This window comes from Salvelinus alpinus, chromosome 16 (genome assembly GCF_045679555.1).
Source record: "Salvelinus alpinus chromosome 16, SLU_Salpinus.1, whole genome shotgun sequence".
NCBI lineage: Eukaryota > Metazoa > Chordata > Actinopteri > Salmoniformes > Salmonidae > Salvelinus > Salvelinus alpinus.
In genome coordinates this window covers 13,051,393-13,069,881 of record NC_092101.1, presented here as the reverse complement: position 1 = coordinate 13,069,881, position 18,489 = coordinate 13,051,393, and the positions used below count along the sequence as shown (strand labels likewise).

Genomic DNA, 18,489 nt, shown 5'->3' with positions numbered 1-18,489 from the left:
AGTTCTGTTATACTCACAGACATCATTCAAACACTTTTAGAAACTTCAGAGTGTTTTCTATCCAATAGTAATAATAATATGCATATATTAGCATCTGGGACAGAGTAGGAGGCAGTTCACTCTGGGCACGCTATTCATCCAAAAGTGAAAATGCTGCCCCCTATCCCAATAAAGATAACTAGCAACTTGTAAACAATTACCCATTCCTATAATTGAGTACTATTTTAATAGAAATGTTGGCTGTTAAGCCAATTATATTATATGTCTGTTTTAGTTTATTGTGATGGTAATTACTTTTGTTTTTGATAATAATTTTTAGGTGGAGATCACTAGCTACAGTATTTTCAACATAGCCTTGCTTTTAGTTAGCTAGCTAGTTGCTCTGTAAACTAGCTTGACTTGATAGAAAGTTCGAGAAAGAAGTTGAGGAAAAAGTAACTCAACGAAACATGTTTTATTATCACCTGAAACAATATGTTTCTCCTGTCTTGAATGAAAAGGGCCTATTTTGCAATCTCCCAAAATAAATGCGTTCTCGGACGAGAAACTAGACTCTCCTCCATTTTGTCTTGCATTGTCAAACCATATGCTCTCCATCCAGTAGCAGAATGAGATTGCGTTAAGATGACTTACCGTGTAATGAAATTTGTCACGATGTGAATTGGGCATTAGCTAAAAAAAAAAATGTTTTAAATAAATAAATTGGGCATTAGCTTGCCGGTGATGTACTAGGTTTTTAGTATGAGATTGACAACAGAATCACACAAACTGGACTTTCAGTTAACAACATAAGCAGCTTTATTTACATGACGTTATTTGGTAGACTGGCTATGTAATCATACTGGCACCAGTGGGTTAATGGGTCCCCCGGCACCTTTTGAATAATGGCTGCCTCTTAATTCTCTAATTGTTTGCGCTGTTTGTAGCAAAACAAGTGTCCCCAGGCACTCACCCCGACGCGAAGGAAACCACTGGAGAGTGACTTTGAAACCATCAAGCTCATCAGTAATGGAGCCTATGGGTAAGCGCTAAACAGGCAAGTGGTTTTAACCACGCTGATCACTGAAAACATGGACTCCCAATGAGCTATTATCATGTTGATTTGAAATCAATGCACTCTGTCACTTCAGTTATAGTCAGTTAAAGGTTAACAGTAAAATGCCAACTGTAGACTTCTGACATGGTTAGTAAACATTTAGAAAACTATTGAATATTAACTACAATTCCACCTTTTATGGATTGAACTATCCCTGTAGTCATGGATTATCAATGTGGAGGTCTTGTATGACACGGCTCCTGTCCTGTGGCGGTTGGCAGGGCTGTATACCTGGTCCGACACAGAGACACTCGGCAGCGTTTCGCCATGAAGAAGATCAACAGGCAAAACCTGGTCCTGAGGAACCAGATCCAGCAGGTGTTTGTGGAGCGGGACATCCTGACCTTCGCCGAGAACCCATTTGTGGTCTCCATGTTCTGCTCCTTTGAGACACGACGCCACCTGTGCATGGTGATGGAGTATGTGGAAGGTAATGTCATATGATATTCTAACCCAAAAGCGATATGTTTATCATGACTCTGTTTGTCATGTTGTAATGGAAATATACTGAACAAAAATATAAACGCAACAATTAACGATTTTACTGAGTTACAGTGCATATAAGGAAATCAGTCAATTGAAATGAATGAATTAGGCTCTAATCTATGGATTTTACATGACTGGGTAGGGACGCAGCCATGGGTGGGCCTGGGAGGGCATAGGCCCATCCACTTTGGAGCTAGGCCCAACCAATCAGAATGAGTTTTTCCACACAAAAGGACTTTATTGCAGACAGAAATACTCATCAGTTTCATCAGCTGTCCGGGTAGCTGGTCTCAGACGATCCCGCAGGTGAAGAAGCCGGATGTGGAGCTCCTGGGCTGGCGTGGTTACACGTGGTCTGCGGTTGTGACGCTGGTTGGACGTACTTCCAAATTCTCTAAAATGACGTTGGAGGCGGCTTATGGTAGAGAAGTTAACATTAAATTCTCTGGCAACAGCTCTGGTGGACATTCCTGCAGTCAGAATGCCAATTGCACCCTCCCTCAAAACTTGAGACATCTGTGGCATTGTGTTGTGTGACAAAACTGCACATTATAGAGTGACCTTTTATTGCCCCCCCAGCACAAGGTGCACCTGTGTAATGAGCATGCTGTTTAATCAGATTCTTGATATACCACACCTGTCAGGTGGATGGATTATCTTGGCAAATGAGAAATGCTGACTAACAGGGATGTAAACACATTTGTGCAACAAATTTGAGAGAAATAAGGTTTTCTGTGGGTATGAAACATTTCTGGGATCTTTTATTTCAGCTCATGAAACATGGGACCAACACTTTACATGTTGCGTTTATATATAATATTTTTGTTCAGTATAGTTGGAAAGGCGAATTTGATCCACCCATGATTTCTCCTAGCTTTAGCATAACTGTTGATTATCTCTTGCAGGTGGGGACTGTGCTAACCTGCTGAAGAACATGGGCCCCCTTCCCGTGGACATGACCCGGATGTACTTTGCTGAGACTGTGCTGGCCTTGGAGTACCTTCACAACTACGGCATTGTTCATAGAGACCTCAAACCTGACAAGTGAGTCCAGAACAAACTTTAAACCTCTTTACAAGCAGTGCCTTCAGAAAGTATTCATACCCCTTGACTTATTCCACATTTTGTGTTACAGCCTGAATTCAAAATGGATTAAATAATTTTTCTCCCCCCCACCCATCTACACACTATACCCCATAATGACAAAGTGAAAGAAAAAAAACAAAAACATTTTTGCAAATTTGTCACACCCCTGAGTCAATACATGTTAGAATCACCTTTGGCAGCGATTACAGCTGTCTTTCTGGGCAAGTCTCTAAGAGGTTTGCACAGCAGGATTGTACAATATCTGCACATTCTTTTTTTATTCTTCAGCTCTTTCAAGTTGGTTGTTGATCATTTCTAGACAGCCATTTTCAAGTCTTGTTTTCAAGACAATTTAAGTCAAAACTGTAACTAGGAGCTAAAGAACACTCAATGTCGTCTTGGTAAACAACTCCAGTATAGATGTATATTTGGCCTTGTGTTTTAGGTAGTTGTCCTGCTGAAAGGTGAATTTGTCTCCCAGTGTCTGTTGGAAAGCAGACTGAAACAGGTTTTTCTTTAGGATTTTCAATGTGCTTAGCTCTATTCCGTACATTAAAAAAAATAACTCCCTAGTCCTTGCCGATGACAGGCATACCCATAACATGATGTAGCCACAAATATGAAGAGTGGTACTCAGTGAAGTGTTGCATTGGATTTTCCCTAAACATAACGCTTTGTATTCAGGCCACATTTTTTTCAGTTTTACCTAAAATGCCTTATTGCAAACAGGATGCATGTTTTGGAATATTTTTCACTCTGTCATTTACGTTAGTATTGTGGAGCAGTTTTCTTCTATCTCAGCCATTAAACGCTGTAACTGTTTTAAAGTCACCATTGGCCTTATGGTGAAATCCCTGAGTGGTTTCCTTCCTCTCTGGAAACTTAGGAAGGACGCTTGCATCTTTGTAGTGACTGGGTGTATTGATACACCATCCAAAGAGTGATTAATAACTTCATCCTGCTCAAAGGGGTATTCAATGTCTTTTTTTATACCAATAGGTGCCCTTCTTTGCAAGGCATTGGAAAACCTCCTGGTCTTTGATTGAATCTGTGTTTGAAATTCACTGCTCGACTCAGGGACCTTACAGATCATTTTATGTGTGGGGTACAGAGATGAGGTTGCCATTCAAAAATCATGTTAACCACTATTATTGCACACAGAGTGAATCCATGCAACTTATGTGACTTGTTAAGCACATTTTTACTCCTGAACTTATTTAGGCTTGCCATAACAAAGGGGTTGAATACTTAATTACTAAAGACATTACACCTTTTTAATTTTTAGAAAATGTGTAGCTGTTTCTAAAAACATAATTCCACGTTGACATTATGGGTTATTGTGTATAGGCCGGTGACACAAAATCTAAATGTAATCAATTTTAAATTCATGCTGTAACAAATCAAAATGTGGGAAAATGGGTGTGAATACTTTCTGAAGGTACCGTACCTCAAGTCGAAGAAAATGTAGCTTTAACATTTCTCTCTATGCCACCTGCAGCTTGTTGATCACTTCTATGGGCCACATCAAATTGACCGACTTTGGCCTGTCCAGAATTGGCCTGATGAACATGACCACTAACCTTTACGAGGGTCACATGGAGAAAGACACCAGGGAGTTCATCGACAAACAGGTGAGTCTTGTCAACCGCTTAACCCTTTATTTGTTCTTTCACTATAAATACATTCAGCTCCATAATAAGGCATAGGAAAACAATATAGCGAAATGCCAGACAAGTGTTTTTGAACACATACTCACACCAGGGTCAAATGCATAGGTCAAATACTTTCAAATACTCAACCCAGTATAGGTGTACCATCTCATAACTACTGTGTAACTAAACTCCATTGTGTTACAAAAATCTGAATGCAAATGTTACGGTATAGCTGAATATTATTGGTGTGGTTCTCTAGGTGTGTGGCACCCCAGAGTACATAGCCCCAGAGGTGATACTGAGACAGGGCTATGGGAAGCCGGTAGACTGGTGGGCCATGGGAGTCATCCTGTATGAGTTCCTGGTTGGATGTGTGCCCTTCTTTGGGGACACGCCCGAGGAACTCTTTGGGCAGGTTGTCAGTGGTAAGTATTCCGTTGATGGAATATGTACAGTATGTAGGCTTTCTTTAATTGTGTTTAATGTGGAGATCCTCTCATTAACGTGTGCTTGCTCGATGTACAGATGACATCATCTGGCCCGATGGGGATGATGCTTTACCTGCAGACGCCCAGGACATGATCACACGGCTGCTGAGGCAGAGCCCTCTGGAGCGCCTGGGGACAGGTTCGTAGACCACAAAACTACGTTCCAATGTCCATACTAGCATCCCACTTAGAATGCATGCCCTATTGCTTCATTCTAAGTGGTGCGCTAGTCTAGATATTGGAACCCGAGGCCTCTCATCTTTCATGTCACATCATCCTAGTCTGACGTTTTGCTGTTGGCTATTTTTCTGAGATTTGCACACGACCGTAATCGGAAAAATAAATATTGTTCTAGGAGGAGCATCTGAGGTAAAACAACACCCCTTTTTCTTACTTCTGGACTGGAACGGACTACTGCGACTGAAAGCCGAATTCATCCCTCAACTGGAAGCGGAGGACGACACCAGTTACTTTGACAGTACGGGCAGTCCTTCATAAGTGCTTTTATTAAAGACAAAGATCCATTCTTTCTATTGCTAGTATATCTCCACAGATGTAGTGATATTTTCTCTTCATGCCTGTTTAATGCTTATTGATATTTTCATTAGTCAATTGTGTTTAATGAAAACTATATGTTTTCCTGAAATACACTAAATATCCTGGTTCGGATTTTATGGTACGGTCCCTGTTCCTGAGTTCCACTCATTTTGTGTTGTCATGTTTTCAGCTCGCTTAGAGCGTTACCACCATTTGGCCTCAGATGAGGATGACGAAACCAACGATGAAGAGTCTTCCCTGGAAATCCGTCAGTTTTCTTCCTGGTCAAACCGCTTCAGCAAGGTTTGGAACGTACCTTTTCAAATATTAGAAATGTCAATAATATTAGTCGTTTGAGCAATTCTTTGTAAATAATGGAAAACTCCTTAAATCTGTGAAAGAGAAAAAAAGGTTTTGTTGGTGCCAAGTTCACCAAACTTGACCACCCTAGCTAATGTGGCTACTCCATGCTTCCAGGTGTACAGCAGCACAGAACATCTGGCCACACCGTCCAACCTGAGCTTCTCATCGGACCGCAGCCACAGTGAGGACAAGGAGGGCTGGGATGGGCGTTTCACACCCTCCCCAGGAGGAGACATTCAGAGACAGGAACGCCAGCACCAAGATCGCAGGGGCAGGTGAGCAGAGCCAGAATGAGTTTGTAGCTCTCTGTTTCTGTTAGGATTCCCTGTGTAAGAGTTAAAACACGTCTTTATCGGACACACCCCAAAACAGTGGGTGAAAGTGCATAAAATTATGATTAGTTCCGAAAAGTCAAGAAATGTTTGCTGAATAGGGTGTGCATAACCAATGGCTGCACACATCATAAATGACTATTTTAGCTGTAGATAGGATGTCACCATTGCCCCTTCTACTCCTAACTGACACTGCCGTTGATGCGTTGCAGCCTGCGCCCTCGGGCAATGTCCAATTCCTTCCATTCTGAGAGGGGCACCAGCCCCCTGGTGATGAGCAGCACCCACAGTCTGGAGACCATGCCCCGCTTCGCCTTCTCCACAGACGACGAAGGTGAGCTCAGTTCCAAGCCCCTCCACTCTTCTTCAAGTCTGCACAGCCTCATGGAAACCAGCAAAAATTGAAATATCACATAATATATTTCATTTCTCATGAAACATTCTTCATAAAAACAAACAGATTTGTGTGATATTGCTTTTTGTTGATAGGAGGATTCATGACCAAGCCAGGTGCAGACTAATCAAAGTGCAAACAGTCTAGGCACAAACACAGAGTTCAAGTGTATAGACTTTCTCTTTAGAGTGAGCTTCCATCCAGACCAAATTATTTGCAAAGATACTTCGGACATTGCCTAATTTGGTCAAACAAATTTGATTTGAACCCTTATTCCTGTGTATTACAGCTGAGGTGGTAGTGTCAAACCTGCATCGAATCAGGATTCGTAGCAACAGCACCGGGGCCAAACACTCTTCCCCCAGGAACCACAGAGCCCCCCAACGTTTTGGAAACCAGCTGGAGACACCAGATAGACAGACACCAGACAGAACGAGGCTTGGGGGCAAAGTGCCCAAGTCTGCCTCCATCTCCGCCCTGTCTCTCATCATCACTGCAGGTCTGTGTTAGGGTTAATGCATTACAAAAGTAAATTGTTACGTAAATCAGATTACTTTTATGAGTAACTGAGGAAAGTAATGGGTTACTTTGTCAAATTGGGTAATATTATTACAGTTACTTTGTCAAACAACGCTTGCGTTACTTTCACAATCATATCTCTACCGGGCATGTTTCCATGATCTGATCCCGACTTGTTTCCTCATTTAGTTTTCGAGCGATTATAGAAAGGCAACAAGCTCACACAGTCTCACTGCTGAATTAGACATTTATCCACGTTGCTCCAAATTTCAGTGTGTTTTTGACACCCTGGGTTGACTCCTGCTGCTCTATGTGGGCCCATTTTTCCAAACGTCAAATTTCGAAGTTAAGGGTTAAGTGTAGGCACTCATTCCCGAATGGTTAAGGTAAGGTTTGGGATAGGGTTAAAACAAAACATGTAAAACCAGTGTCCACGACTGGGATCAAACACACAACCTTCTGATCCAGAGTCATGGGATAACACTTATCCACCACCTCTGTCCACAGCACCCTAGCAAAACACAAGTCTACTTGATGGTAATAGTGCTCACTGTTGCCCCTAGTGGACAGTTTTGAAGGCATTTCCCGACGACCTCGGGACATGGATAGATGTCAATCTTGAACACTCTCTCTGGTTTGGAGAAATGTCATGACAGTTGCTGTACATAGAAATATATAGAGGGCGCACCTCTGATCTTTGCCATTGGTCACTTCTGTGAAAACAAAGCCCATAGAGGGCTTTCCCGATTAGGCCTGTATTGCAGTCTGCATTCCAATTTAATCCCGAAGGTGTTCGATGGGGTTGAGGATCAGGGCTCTGTGCAGGCCAGTTAAGTTCTTCCACACCGATCTCAACAAGCCATTTCTGTATGGGCCTTACTTTGTGCACAGAGGATTGTCATGCTGGAACAGGAAAGGGCCTTCCCCAAACTGCACAGAATCGTCTAGAATGTCATTGTATGCTGTTGCGTTAAGATTTCCCTTCACTGGAACTAAGGGGCCCGAACCATGAAAAACATACCCAGACTATTATTCCTCCTCCGCCAAACTTTACATTTGGCATTATGCATTGTGACAGGTAGCGTTCTCCTGGCATCCGCCTAACCCAGATTAGTCAGTCACATTGCCAGATGGTGAAGCGTGATTCATCACTCCAGAGAACGCGTTTCCACTGCTCCAGAGTCCAATGGTGGCGAGCTTTACACCATTCCAGGCGACGCTTGGCATTGTGCATGGTGATATTAGGCTTGTGTGCGGCTGCTCGGCCATGGAAATCCATTTCATGAAGCTCCTGAAGAACAGTTAATGTGATGACGTTGCTTCCAGAGGCAGTTTGCAACTCGGTAGTGAGCGTTGCAACCGAGGACAGGAGATTTTTACGTGCGAAGCGGTTCAGCACTCTGTGGTCCTGTTCTGTGAGCTTGTGTGGCCTACCACTTTGCGGCTGAGCCGTTGTTGCTCCTAGAGGTTTCCACTTCAAAATAACAGCACTTACAGTTGACCAGGGCAGCTCTAGCAGGGCAGAATGTTGACGAACTGACTTGTTGGAAAGGTGGCATCCTTTGACGATGCCACGCTGAAAGTCACTGAGCTCTTCAGTAAGGCCATTATACTGCTAATGTTTGTCTATGGAGATTACATGGCTGTGTGTTCGATTTTATGCAGCTGTCAGCAACGTGTGTGGCTGTAATAGCCGAATCCACTAATTTGAAGGGGTGTCCACATGCTTTTGTATATATAGTGTAAGTTCGTCATACAGGGTTACTAGTGCCAAGCAGGCAAATATCGCTGAATAGGGTGTGGTATGGCAGGTGTGTTTGCACAGAGCTAATGGCTATTAAGTTGATTGTAAATGCTAAACAAGAGCAGGCCCTTGTTCTAAATTCAACCATTGCCCCATGCTTTTTCTCATTTCCTGAACTTGAACTCATCCTTTGTGTACCATTTCAGATGATATGCCCGGCGGCCTCCAGCCCAGCCCCATCTCTTCGCGCTCGCTCTCCTCCAATCATTCGTCCCGCGATTCGTCCCCCAGCCGCGACCTGTCGCTTAGCCTCAGAAGCCTGCGGCCACCCATCGTCATCCACAGCTCAGGGAAGAAATACGGCTTCACCATGCAGGCCATCCGCGTCTACATGGGCGACAGCGACATTTACACTGTGCACCACATGGTCTCGGTGAGTGCCCCTTTGCTATCCTGCTCCAGAATTAGCCAATAATGACATAATAAAAGGCGGCATCACCCCACAAAGACTGAGGAATTGTGGTAATTTAAAAAACACTGTTTGTTTTACAGAGTGTGGAAGATGGCAGCCCAGCCCACGAGGCAGGACTGAGGGCTGGTGACCTCATCACTCATGTGAATGGAGAGTCCGTGCAGGGTCTGGTTCACACAGAGATGATGGAGCTGCTTCTGAAGGTCCATAAAACAATACACACCCTAGAGCCTATACCTATTGTCAACCTATAACAACACTGTTGGCGAGATATAAGAACCAATGCTTCATAGTTTTTTTGTGAAACACCAACAGAGTGGCGGCAAGGTGGCCCTTCAGACTACTGCATTTGAGAACACGTCTATCAAGGTTGGGCCAGCTCGAAAGACCAGCCACAAGGGAAAGATGGCAAGACGCAGCAAGAAAAGCAAAAGAAGGGACAATCAGGACAGGTGAGGGAAAATATTTAGATTTGTTTTTGTGCTAATTTAATTTGATGGAATATTGTTGCCGTATTGCCATTGTTATGATATATTAACCTGGTGGGGGTTGATACTGTATCAAAACATTTATATAAGTACATACAGCAAGAGTCACTATTACAAATCGAGTCAAATTGTTACATGCTTCGTAAGCAACAGGTGTAGACTAACAGAAACATGCTTACCCACGGGCCCTTCCCAACAATGCAGAGAGAAATAATAGAAAAGTATTTGCGTAATAATAAATACACAATGAGTAACGATAACTTGGCTATATACACGAGGTACCAGTACCGAGTCAATGTGCAAGGGTACAAAGTAATTGAGCTATATATGTACATTTAACTAGGAATAAAGTGACAGATAATAAACAGTAGCAGCAGTGTATGTGACGAGTCCAAAAAGTTAATGCAAAAAGGGTCAATGCAGATAGTCCGAGTCGCAATTTGGTTAACTTTTTAACTAACTATTTAGTAGTCTTATGGCTTGGGGGTAGAAGCTGTTCAGGGTCCTGTTGGTTCCAGACTTGGTGCACCGGTACTGCTTGCCGTACGGTAGCAGAGAGAACAGTCTATGAATTGATTGGCTGGAGTCTTTAGGGCCTTCCTCTGACATTGCCTAGTATAGTGGTCCTGGATGGCTGGAAGCTCGGCCCCAGTGATGTACTGGTCCATACGCACTACCCTCTGTATCGCACTGCGGTCGGATGCCAAGCAGTTGCCTCTTCAACCGATCGCTGCCTGCACCTGCACGCCTGTCCAACATCACTACTCTGGACGGCTCTGACTTAGAATATGTGGACAACTACAAATACCTAGGTGTCTGGTTAGACTGTAAACTCTCCTTCCAGACTCACATCAAACATCTCCAATCCAAAGTTAAATCTAGAATTGGCTTCCTATTCCGCAACAAAGCATCCTTCACTCATGCTGCCAAACATACCCTTGTAAAACTGACCATCCTACCAATCCTCGACTTCGGTGATGTCATTTACAAAATAGCCTCCAATACCCTACTCAATAAATTGGATGCAGTCTATCACAGTGCCATCCGTTTTGTCACCAAAGCACCATATACTACCCACCACTGCGACCTGTACACTCTCGTTGGCTGGCCCTCGCTTCATACTCGTCGCCAAACCCACTGGCTCCAGGTCATCTACAAGACCCTGCTAGGTAAAGTCCCCCCTTATCTCAGCTCGCTGGTCACCATAGCAGCACCCACATGTAGCACGCTCTCCAGCAGGTATATCTCTCTGGTCACCCCCAAAACCAATTCTTTCTTTGGCCGCCTCTCCTTCCAGTTCTCTGCTGCCAATGACTGGAACGAACTACAAAAATCTCTGAAACTGGAAACACTTATCTCCCTCACTAGCTTTAAGCACCAGCTGTCAGAGCAGCTCATTGATTACTGCACCTGTACATAGCCCATCTATAATTTAGCCCAAACAACTACCTCTTTCCCTACTGTATTTATTTATTTTGCTCCTTTGCACCCCATTATTTCTATCTCTACTTTGCACATTCTTCCACTGCAAATCAACCATTCCAGTGTTTTACTTGCTATATTGTATTTACTTCGCCACCATGGCCTTTTTTTGCCTTTACCTCCCTTATCTCACCTCACTTGCTCACATTAGAATAGACTTATTTTAAAAAATATACTTATTTTTCTACTGTATTATTGACTGTATGTTTGTTTTACTCCATGTGTAACTCTGTGTTGTATGTGTCGAACTGCTTTGCTTTCTCTTGGCCAGGTCGCAATTGTAAATGAGAACATGTTCTCAACTTGCCTACCTGGTTAAATAAAGGTGAAATAAAAATAAAATAAAAATACCAAGCTGTGACGCAGCCGGTCAAGATGCTCTCAATGGTGCAGCTGTGTAACCTTTTTTGAGGATGTTAGGGCCCATGCCAAATCTTTTCAGTCTCCTGAGGGGGAAGAGGCATGTGTTAGTGTGTGGACCATGATAGATACTTAGTGATGTGGACACAGAGGAACTTGACGCCCGTCGACGTGAATCTCCCCCCAGTGTTCAATCGAGGTCACTACACACTACCGCATGGATGACACCAAACTGCATACCTCACCAGTGTTGCCTTTTTTCAAAATGGAGCTCGAAATCTAAGCCTTGACTTTAGGTTAAGAAACGTAAGGTATATTGTAGAAGACCTCCTTAATGCACAGAGTATTCCCTCTCATTTGTATAACTCTACTGTCATCGTGAAACAAGTTGACCTAACCCCGATCAATTAGAAAACAAAATTATCCTCAATGAGAAATTTGTTTTACCGCATACATTTTCAGAAAAAAAACTCCCGGGCTGTGAATCACGTACTATAATAATAATGTTATGGCTCTATTTACCCTTCAAAACCCTTCGCAACCCCTTCATAGCCCTTCATAACTCTTTGTAACCACTGACTGAGCTAGGCGGCGGAGCATCCTGAAGAAGCTATCCAAGCAGAGCACGGTGATTCACAGCAGCCGCAGCTTCAACTCTGGACTGCAGCACCACTCTGTGTCGTCCAGCGAGAGCCTGCCAGGCTCCCCCACACACAGCCTGTCACCTGGCCCCTCTACCCCCTGCCGCAGTCCTGCCCCCGACCACCAGGCTGCAGGTAAGACAAGGCCCACGCTCCTGCAGCAATGTTGCTACTAACACTGTAACTATGACTACTACTATGGCTACAGTCACTACTGTATTACTAGGCTACTACTAAAACTACTACTGTTACCACTAACTTAAGCTTTTATCTCCCCATTTTGCTTTCCATATGTCTTAGTCCATGACAATGCAATAGCCCCTTTTGAGGTGGATCGTAAACTTACTTTGTATTTACCTCTCCCTCAGACACAAACTCTCCACAGAGCACTTCTCCCTGCTCCAGCTCTCCCAGCTCCCCGGCTGCACACATCCGGCCCAGCTCCCTGCACGGCCTGGGCTCCAAGCTGAGTATCCAGCGTTACACCAAGGTGGGTCGCCGCAAGTCCACCAGCAGCATCCCCCCATCCCCCCTGGCCTGCAACTCCTCTCCCCAGCCTCTGTCACCCCAGCGCTCCCCTTCTCCCCTCCCTGGCATCACTAAGACCTTCCACACAGTCCGTGGCAAGACTCTGTCGCCCCCAACCATTGTCCGCCATTGTGTGCGCCCCCGCAGCGCAGAGCCGCCCCGCTCTCCCCTCCTAAAGAGGGTGCAGTCGGCTGAGAGGCTCTCCAGCGCCTACCACGTTGACAAGAAGTCGTACCCCCACCGCAGGCACACGTTGGAGGTGCCTTTCCAGGGCGAGGGGGAGGACGTGGAGGTGGAGGGGGTCTGCGGCGGGGGGGTCTCCTACCTTGGGGACCACGGGAGGCTGCTGGGGGGTTACGGGGGCTGCCAGCGGCTGAGGGACTGGGCGGCAGAGCGTTCAGAGCAATTGGTGGTGATGAGGAAGCTCAACCTTTCGGAACGCCGTGACTCCTTCAAGAAGCAGGAGGCGGTGCAGGAGGTGAGCTTTGACGAGTCTGACGACCAGAAGACAAGCCCCACGTTCACCGTGATGCTCACTGCCCCTGGAGCCAACCGGCTCCAGCAGAGGGCAGCCTCCTGGACGCCTATGTCCCAACCCAGCGAGGAGGTGACTGAGGTGAAACGCTTCACCCTGGTGCCTCAGATTGCTGTGCAGGGCTCAACGGAGAGTGAAGAGCAGGACGACTGGGAGCCGTGCTCAGACGGAGAGGAGGAGGACGGCGGCAAGAGACAGGAGCCCGAATCTACCGATAACAACATTGGCACACAGCAGCTTGTTAAGGATGTCTCTCTCACGGTGAACGTCTCCAGTAAGGCACCAGAAGCGACAGCTGCTTTGCACAAAGACTGCCTCTGATAAGGTTGGGGATACCGCAATAGACTCTAGCCCCCAGAAAGGGAAGCTAAGGAAGTGACATTTCCTTGAATCATTTCATGCAGCACATATCTTCCAAGGATGCACCTTGACACTCTCACTGTTGAAGGAAGGAAATGTTTGGGCAACAGAGTGTTTCCCCTCCGAAGGAACTCAAACGAATCGCGACATTGATTTTGTTTTGTAGATTTCACTTGATCCAGGATATTGTTTTATAAATATGTAACACTAGGAAATAGATTGCACTTTATTTCCTGGGTTTATTTATTACTTTTATAAGCTAAGTGGATTTTTGGGGCCAAAAAAGGAAAATGTTAAATTGATAGTGGCTAGCCAAGGTTAACTCATGTTTTGTGTCCATATATTTTGTTGTTATGTCTATTTTTAAACATGCTACAGAGTAGTTGCTAATAGTAGTTCAAAGAAGTGAGTAGTTTGAGAGGAATTAATTTTTTACACATTCATGTTTTGATTTAGGCTCGTGTGCTGAGACTTAGTGATGCTTTTGTGTAATCTCAGCCAGTAGTTTTGAAAGTGGTGCTAATTACAGTGCATTTGTAAAGTATTCAGACCCCTTGTCTTTTTCCACATTTTGTTACGTTACAATACAAAAATGTATTTAATAGTTTTTTCCCTCAATCTACACACAATACCCCATAATGACAAAGCAAAAACTGTTGTTTTAAAAAACTTTTTTTTGCAAATGTATTAAAAATAAAAAACAGATACCTTATTAAGATAAGTATTAAAACTCTTTGCTATGAGACTCAAAATTGAGCTCAGGTGCATCCTGTTTCCATTGATCATCCTTGAAATGTTTCTACAAATTGATTGGAGTCCACCTGTGGTAAATTGAATTAATTGGACATAATTTGGAAAGGCACACACCTGTCTATATAAGGTCTCACAGTTGACAGTGCAAGTCAGAGCAAAAACCAAGCCATGAGGTCGAAGGAATTGTCCTAAGAGCTCCAACACAGAATTGTGTCTAGGCACAGATCTGGGGAAGGGTATCAAAAAATGTCTGCAGCATTGAAGGCCCCCAAGAACACAGGGGCCTCCATCATTCTTAAATGGAAGAAGTTTGGAACCACCAAGATTCTTCCTGAGCAATCGGGGAAGAATGGCCTTAGTCAGGGAGGTGACCAAGAACCCGATGGTCACTCTGACAGGGCTCCAGAGTTCCTCTGTGGAGATGGGAGGACCTTCCAGAAGGACAACCATCTCTGTAGCACTCCACCAATCAGGCCTTTATGGTAGAGCGGCCAGACAGAAGCCACTCCTCAGTAAAAGGCACATGACAGCCCGCTTGGTGTTTGCCAAAAGGCAACTAAAGGACTCTCAGACCATGAGAAAAAAGATTCTCTGGTCTGATGAAACCAAGATTGAACTCTTTGGCCTGAATACCAAGCGTCACGTCTGGAGGAAACCTGGCACCATCCCTACGGTGAAGCATGGTGGTGGCGTTTTTCAGTGGCAGGGAGTGGGAGACTAGTCAGAATCGAGGGAAAGATGAACAGAGCAAAGTACAGAGAAATCCTTGATGATAACCTGCTCCAATGACCCCAAGCACACAGCCAAGACAACGCAGGAGTGGCTTCAGGACAGGTCTCTTAATGTCCTTGAGTGACCCAGCCAGAGCCCAGACTTGGACCCGATCGAACATCTCTGGAGAGAAAATAGCTGTGCAGCGACGCCCCCCCCCCCCCCATCCAACTTCACAGAGCTCGAGAGGATCTGCAGAGAAGAATGGGAGAAACTCCCCAAATACAGGTGTGCCAAGCTTGTAGGGTCATACCCAAGAAGAATCGAGGCTGTAATCGCTGCCAAAGATGTTTCAACAAATTATTGAGTAAAGGGTCTGAATACTAATGTAAAATATGATATCAATTTTGTTATTTTTTATATATTTGCTAAAATATCAAAAAACCTGTTTTTGCATTGTCATTATGGTGTAATGTGTGTAGATTGAAATATTTAATTCATTTTAGAATAAGGCTGTAACGTAACAAAATGTGGAAAAGGTCAAGGGGTCTGAATACTTTCCGAATGCACTGTGGCTAGGTCAGGTTTTGGTTGATGTGAAGTCATTGTATTACTAACAAATGGTATTAGCTGCCATGAAACAGATTTGTTTTGTTTTTGTTCTCTTAACCCATATCTTATTGAATGAGGGCCTTTCTTGTTTGACAAATAGCTCCTATTCCCTTGTTTGCAGGCTTGATAGTAGCAGGAAAATGCAGTCCCCTTTACAAATGCTTCAATTATTTTGCTAGTTTATATTTCTAAGCATTTTTACCCAAATCTCAAAGAGGGTATTTCTTCCAATCTTATTTAACATATAAATTAAAGCCAGGTTTGGTTCGTTTTGAAACCTGTTGATTATATTGCACAATATTTTGTCATAACCTCATCATGTTTGTTCATCCCGACCTCATCCACTTCTGGGTTTCCTGGTTCCTCTGTACTGATTCTCATGGACAACAGGGTTTATACCCACTTGATTTCGCTGAAATCATGGTAGCATGGCAATTTGAGCTTGCTGCCAATGCTTGTACTACTAAAGCATAGAACTTTAATCCTATCAAATGCTGTCACCTAATCTCTGTCACAGAGGCAATTGTTGACAGGATATTGTTTTAATAAGACACAAATAGATAGTTTTGCTCTCAAACCTGTTTTAGGCTACATCCTAGAATTCAGCTGTCCAGGTGACACCACCAAGCTAAAGATAAACAGTTCAAGCTTTCCACAAGATCCGCTTGCATATTTTCAAATGATACTAAAATGCAGCTGTTGACCTTTATCTACATATTATACTCAGATTTGAGCACAATGACTAGTGTGCGTGTAAATGTCCATGCGTAAGAAACCCATTCCTCTTTCATCTTCTTCTTCAGTGTGTTGATGTTTACATTGTGGTAAAGTGCACTAAGGAAAATGTATATTTTGACATGAATTTTGTAAACGATATAAGGAAGAGGCAACAATGGAGGAGCGTGACATACCTTCAGTCAGAACCCAGGGCTTAGATATTAGGAACAGATGATCGTTTTATGTCTTTGTACTGTACATGTATTTATGTATGTATTTTGATATCGGAGTCTTAATGCCATATGCATTATTATTATACTTAATAGTATTATATTTTAGAGTATACCAACATACCAGTTGCACAAGTGATGTGAACAACAATGGCTGTAAAAATGTGCCTCAAGGATGAAGCTTGTTGGGGAATCACATCATTGTTGCAAAATGAGTTATGTTGTGTTGAACACCATCATTTTGGGCCTTTTATACACTACAGTAGTTCTGAAGGTTGATATTGTGTTAAATTTTACTTGCTGTTATGTAACTGTCTGTACATATCAAAAGTTGGCGGTGGGAGGGGGTTCTTTCAGAGTCTCAACAGATCCTCAAAAGAGGTCTATATTTTCAGATTTGATGAACTACTCAGAAGTCAGTGGTGGTGAAATGAAATTATACCCAGGACACGCTATCTCGCGGAGCCGGTCAGAATTGTTTACAATGAACATGCTATGTACAATTTCAACAAATGGTATTTTGTAATCCTGTATTTCTATGTACTGTGTAGGTATTGTATTGCAGTCTGTGCATTTCAACACTACACCGTTTTAAAGGCTTTACTCAAGTACCTTTTTGGAACTGTAAAACTTCCGAACTGTTCTATAAGAATACAGTATGATGCATTTTCTCTTGTTTACGCCTTTGTTAGATGCATGCTGCATGAGACAAGGACACATAATACTTGATTGCATGGTACTCTGGGTTTATATAGCCCATGCTGGGGTTTCTACAGTGTGTCTAATAGAGCATTTGTGTGCAAAGTCAACTTTTGCACTTCCCTCTGACTCCTACTCATCATACCCTGAACCACAAATAGACAACTGGTCTGTTTTCCTAATAGTTGTAGGTCTTTTTCTGTGTGTGCTGGGATGAAATCTTCCACTCTCGGGATGTGTATGTCTAATGTGTTTCACTTTCTCACCACTGCGCGGTAAAGAATCTCTTTCGTCATCTACGTCATAAGGGATGCATGTGGTTCATCAAGGGCTGGGAGTGAAGCTTAGACGGTTAGGCTATGCATAGCCCATACAGTGGTTTGTCTCTTGCATTTAACCCTCGTTTAAAAAAATATATATATATTTTGTCTGCTATCGAACGCCTCTATGTCAACTTAGTTGTAGACAAGGGTACCTGTACACATTGTCACACACTTACAGGGTCAAATGGACACACATGCAAAAACATGTCCACATTCATTCTTTCCCTTTGTTTGATTCTGTGATTGAGTTAGAAATACTGGAGGTACAGTGCTAATGTCCATTTTATGTGAATATGGAGAGTATGATGGTGTTCATATTTGTTTTATTCGAAGCCAGTTTTGTCTGACTAGTTTTTCTTTTTGTGGTTCTAACTGTATGGACTAGCGCTCTATTCAAACAAAAGCAAATGTTGAGTAAATAGATGGCTAGGATGTGAATATGCCTACGGTTGGGTTGGACTATTGAATGTATTTGCCGAGAAGTGTTTGTGTACCTGAGAATCCTAACAATTTTGCAGGCTCACATCACTTTGCCTTGTTTGAACATCTGTCTGCTTTTGTTTGAGTAGGGATGCCGGCCATCCTTGGTACAAGTGTCCAGATGGATCTATTTTGTGTTTTTACTTGATGTTTCCAAACGGTTTTATAATAAATTGTTTCCGTATGGCATTTGATATTGAAGGCACACATTGTCCTATCTTTTGTTTAAGAAGATCTTTTGAACTGGTGGGTGTTCAGCAAGCTTCATACAACACAAGTTTAGCTGGTATGACCAATAGTATGGAGCTGCAGCCCTGCAGCAGCCTGTGACGAAACTAGCCAGTCACTAAAAGCAATACTATCGCCATCTACTGGCTGTGTTTTTAATCCCTACCACATAT

The 18,489-nt window shown here is 43.4% G+C and overlaps 1 protein-coding gene across 1 annotated transcript in view; it reads left to right on the top strand.

The window, feature by feature from the left end:
- The window catches only part of LOC139540842 (microtubule-associated serine/threonine-protein kinase 3-like), a 61,442-nt gene extending 43,149 nt beyond the window's left edge, over positions 1 to 18,293 (top strand). The window contains 17 exon segments of the mRNA XM_071344843.1: positions 927 to 1,021; positions 1,318 to 1,526; positions 2,488 to 2,626; positions 4,167 to 4,299; positions 4,580 to 4,745; positions 4,846 to 4,947; positions 5,164 to 5,286; positions 5,536 to 5,648; positions 5,823 to 5,983; positions 6,253 to 6,374; positions 6,724 to 6,933; positions 8,904 to 9,130; positions 9,250 to 9,372; positions 9,485 to 9,621; positions 12,088 to 12,275; positions 12,509 to 13,514; positions 13,516 to 18,293. Coding sequence (XP_071200944.1) covers positions 927 to 1,021; positions 1,318 to 1,526; positions 2,488 to 2,626; positions 4,167 to 4,299; positions 4,580 to 4,745; positions 4,846 to 4,947; positions 5,164 to 5,286; positions 5,536 to 5,648; positions 5,823 to 5,983; positions 6,253 to 6,374; positions 6,724 to 6,933; positions 8,904 to 9,130; positions 9,250 to 9,372; positions 9,485 to 9,621; positions 12,088 to 12,275; positions 12,509 to 13,514; positions 13,516 to 13,582 — 3,321 coding nt within the window. The 3' untranslated portion in view covers positions 13,583 to 18,293.
- The last annotated feature ends 196 nt before the right edge of the window (positions 18,294 to 18,489 follow it).